This window comes from Lygodium microphyllum, chromosome 9 (assembly GCF_053477565.2).
Source record: "Lygodium microphyllum isolate KBCC chromosome 9, Lygodium_microphyllum_v1.1.10, whole genome shotgun sequence".
NCBI lineage: Eukaryota > Viridiplantae > Streptophyta > Polypodiopsida > Schizaeales > Lygodiaceae > Lygodium > Lygodium microphyllum.
The window spans coordinates 95,957,455-95,960,985 of NC_141143.1; the positions used below are offsets into that span (position 1 = coordinate 95,957,455).

A 3,531-nucleotide genomic window follows, 5' to 3' on the forward strand; every position below is an offset into this window, starting at 1 on the left:
CACAACCTCTTTGAACCTATAAGTATTGAAACTTTTCACAAACCTTAATTTAGGACATTAAATCATTTAAGTTTCTAACTCCCATGACAAGATTTGACTCAAGTACTCCACTCGCACTTGTCCACCATAACTTCTATCAATGTCCCCTCCACTACTCAAGCTAGGATTATCTATCACCGTGATACACATTCGACTTAATCTCACGTATGCACAACTTAAGTGTCTAAAAAGAGCCTATCATGTTGCCCCTTTGTCTCCTTCACGCAACCACCCACTTAGTCTTTCTTGCACCTACTATGCAATTGATCATTGCTATGGCCAAGGACCATCGTCAACTCCATCTCGATTTGGCTCTTCTCCCCCCCAAGTCAAAATTCCAACCTGTCACAACTCCAGCCATCTCTCTCAACACATCACACTCTCCTCTCCTCCCAATATAACTTATTCTCTCTTCCCAACACTACTCTATCCCCAACTTTGGTTGGAACCACCTCCTCAACATTAATACAAACACTAATGTTAACTAATGTTAATAACATTAACATTAACAATAATAATGTTAATATTGATGTTAACAATAATAGTGACAATAAAGCCAATTGTGACATCAATTGGATGTTAATGTTGAAAAAATGATACATTAATATTAACATTAATTATTATAACAATATTAAATGTCAATGTTAAAGCAAATCATCAATGCCTATTCAAGCCATGAGACTTCGACTGCCCATTTTTGTTTCTATCAGCTCCTCTTTTGAAGTTTTTGTTTTCTTGTTGGAGTTGTTGGACTATACATTAGGTACCACTCCCAAGGGGAAGGCCTGGTGGTGAGTCTTGATGAGGGTGAGGCCAACAGCTCGGAGAAGCTCAGTTTGGCTGCCATCTATGAAACAAGAACTGAAGGGCTGTTACTGCTGTGCTGTCCTCGCCATCTGAGTGGCAGGTAGATATATATATATATATATATATATATATATTTCAATACCTGATGGATGATCTGATCTTCAGTCTTCTGCTGCTGGCTGATTTGTTCTTCCAGTTTCTGAACTTTTATCTTTGTTTCTATCAGCTCCTAATTTTTAAGTTTTTGTTTTCTTGTTATAGTTGTTGGACAATATCCATTAGGTGCCACCCCCAAGGGGCAGGCCTCGTGGTGAGTCTCGATGGGGGTGAGGCCAGCAACTTGGAGAAGCTCAGTTTGGCTGCCATCCATAGAACTAGAACCGAAGGGCTGTTACTTCTCTGCTATCCTGGCTATCTGAGGGACAGCCCCTTGCCCTCATGTCGCAGGGTCTGCCCTAGTCTAAGAGAGAGCCTTCTCTTCAAACAGACCTAAGTATAGATTCACCAGGATGATTATAGAAAGTAGACATGCACAATACACAATCACTATCTCTAAATTTTCTCGAAAAAGCCTGATGAAATCACAAGCAAGATAGAATCATATTAGACTCACTAGGCTGGATACTGCTGTTGCTGCTGTGGTTGCTTTGTTCCCAATTCTTTTCAAGGGTACCACGAACTTTCATCAAACTTTTCCCGAGAAGGTTACCTCCCTTCCACTGCAATGCGTCCTGCTTGCTGCACTCAACAGAATGTTGTGGAGACACACCCGTGCCCCAGATCAAGTCCATCGGTGAGCTCTCAAAAATCTGCTTGCAGCCGGTCTGTAGAAGTGCAAGTCCAAAGGCCTGGTTCTGTGAAAACTTGGCCAACAAGATGCCAAACAGCAGATTAGGGAGGGCTTGATCCCATGCCTCCTGTCGGAAGCCCCGAACCTTTCTGCCATAAGCTTTGTGCTGCTTGGGATTCCCGGTGCTCATGATCCTCTCCGCCATCCTGTCGTCCCTGAACAGCAAGGCCTTCTGATGCATGATGGCCTGCTCCGGATGGCAGTACATAACGCCATCGTATCGAAAGGGAGAAAACGTCCAGTTGGACAGGAATCCCGGAGGCCTCCAGAAGAAAATTCCCCAGTCGTTTTCGAGAGTCTCATGGTAGTTCTTCTCCGGCAAAGGTTTCTCCGTTCTCTCGGACAAAAGAGGAGAAGCACAAGACGAGGTCGAGCAGCCCGGAACTTTTTCTGATGAACGAGCCCCGGGCATTTCCGGAAAACGTTTCTCCGTCCTTTTGGGCAAAGGAGGAGAAGAAGAAGAAGCCGAAGTCAAGCAGCATGTAGCTCTTCCTGATGAAGGAGCCCCGTGCATCTCATGGTAGTTCTTCTCTGGAGAGGGTTTTTCCGTCCCGCTGGACAAAGGAGGAAAAGCAGAAGCCGAGGTCGAGGAGCGTGGGACTTTCCGTGATGAGAGAGCCTCGTACATCTTCATGAGAGAGAGCTGGAGAGAGCTTCCGCGGCGAGGAATGAAAGGAAGAAATCTCGACCAGCTGTGGTGCTGGAAGGCGGCACCAAAACGCAGGGTTGAAACAGAACCGAGCAGGTCGTGCAGCATCCTCGTATGTTGCAATACGTTGAAGATCACTCCAGAACACAGCTTTGAAAGGCACTTGTTCTGGGTGGAGGGCGGCTTGTTAATTATATGTTTCATCAAAAGGTAAAGTAGGGTAAGTGGAGGCGAAACGGATGCCAAAAAGTAAACACTTTGCAACTAGTGATGTCACAAAAGAGAGAAATATGCTCACAACCTTCTTACTTACGCTCCAATTCTTTGATTTGTCAAAAAAGTGTTATCTTGTTGGCTCTTAATTGTATACCCTTATCTTTTAAAATTGTGTTTTTAAAATTACATAAAAATCTAATTACAATTTTAAAAAACAATATTGAACTCCTTCACTTCCTCTTGATATCCCTTACATGCTTATATATTCAAATCCTAAAAATTTTATAAAATGTGAAATCCCCCCTAAAAATACATCTTTTTTCTTAGGTGTTCTATAGTTGACCCCCTTGCCTTGGAAGGTGGTATCAAGCCAACTGACAACTTTTTCCAAAAAGCCTGTAGAATGAGAGCTCATAAGCTACTTCGTCAGCACTCTAAATTCGGAGATTGAAAATTCCCAACACTCATGAGGAGGTTTCTTGGGTCCTCTCTGAAAAATGTAGTCATTTCTTCTCCCCTAGATAAACTGAAGAACCATAGCACTAATTGTGGAGAATAGTCCACTAGTTTCATCAAGAATTCCAGAGTGAACAAAGGGGCAATAGACATATTGATTTAATTCTTGAGGTTGGCTTCATGTAGCTGTATTGGCCTCATGTGACACTAGACTCTTCCTCATCGGTAGTCTCTTGAGTCAGTTCTTTAAAAGATAAACTTTGGGTTGGTTCAAACAACATGGATGGAAGCATCACCTATGAGCTACTTTTGCAACGTGAATACACACACGAATGGACATTCCATTCATCTGGTTCATTGTGGTAGTTGGTTTGCATGGAGCCTCTATGATTTAAATGAAGAGCCACACACATGACCAACCATTCATGTGCAAACTCACCAAAACTATCAGGGTGCTAACATGGCATGGAATATTCACAGCATTGTTTACTAACCGAACTCTCCATGATTACCT

General features: G+C 42.9%; 1 protein-coding gene across 1 annotated transcript; it reads right to left on the minus strand.

Annotated features, from left to right (window-relative positions):
- Window positions 1–618: 618 nt before the first annotated feature.
- LOC148031318 (uncharacterized) lies at window positions 619–2,523 on the minus strand. Its single transcript, XM_087684839.1, has 2 exons — window positions 1,460–2,523; window positions 619–1,335 (listed from the first exon to the last, which is right to left on the minus strand). Exons 1-2 carry the CDS (start codon window positions 2,451–2,453, stop codon window positions 1,307–1,309), a joined length of 1,023 nt encoding a protein of 340 aa, XP_087540965.1. The 5' UTR covers window positions 2,454–2,523; the 3' UTR covers window positions 619–1,306.
- Window positions 2,524–3,531: the final 1,008 nt, after the last annotated feature.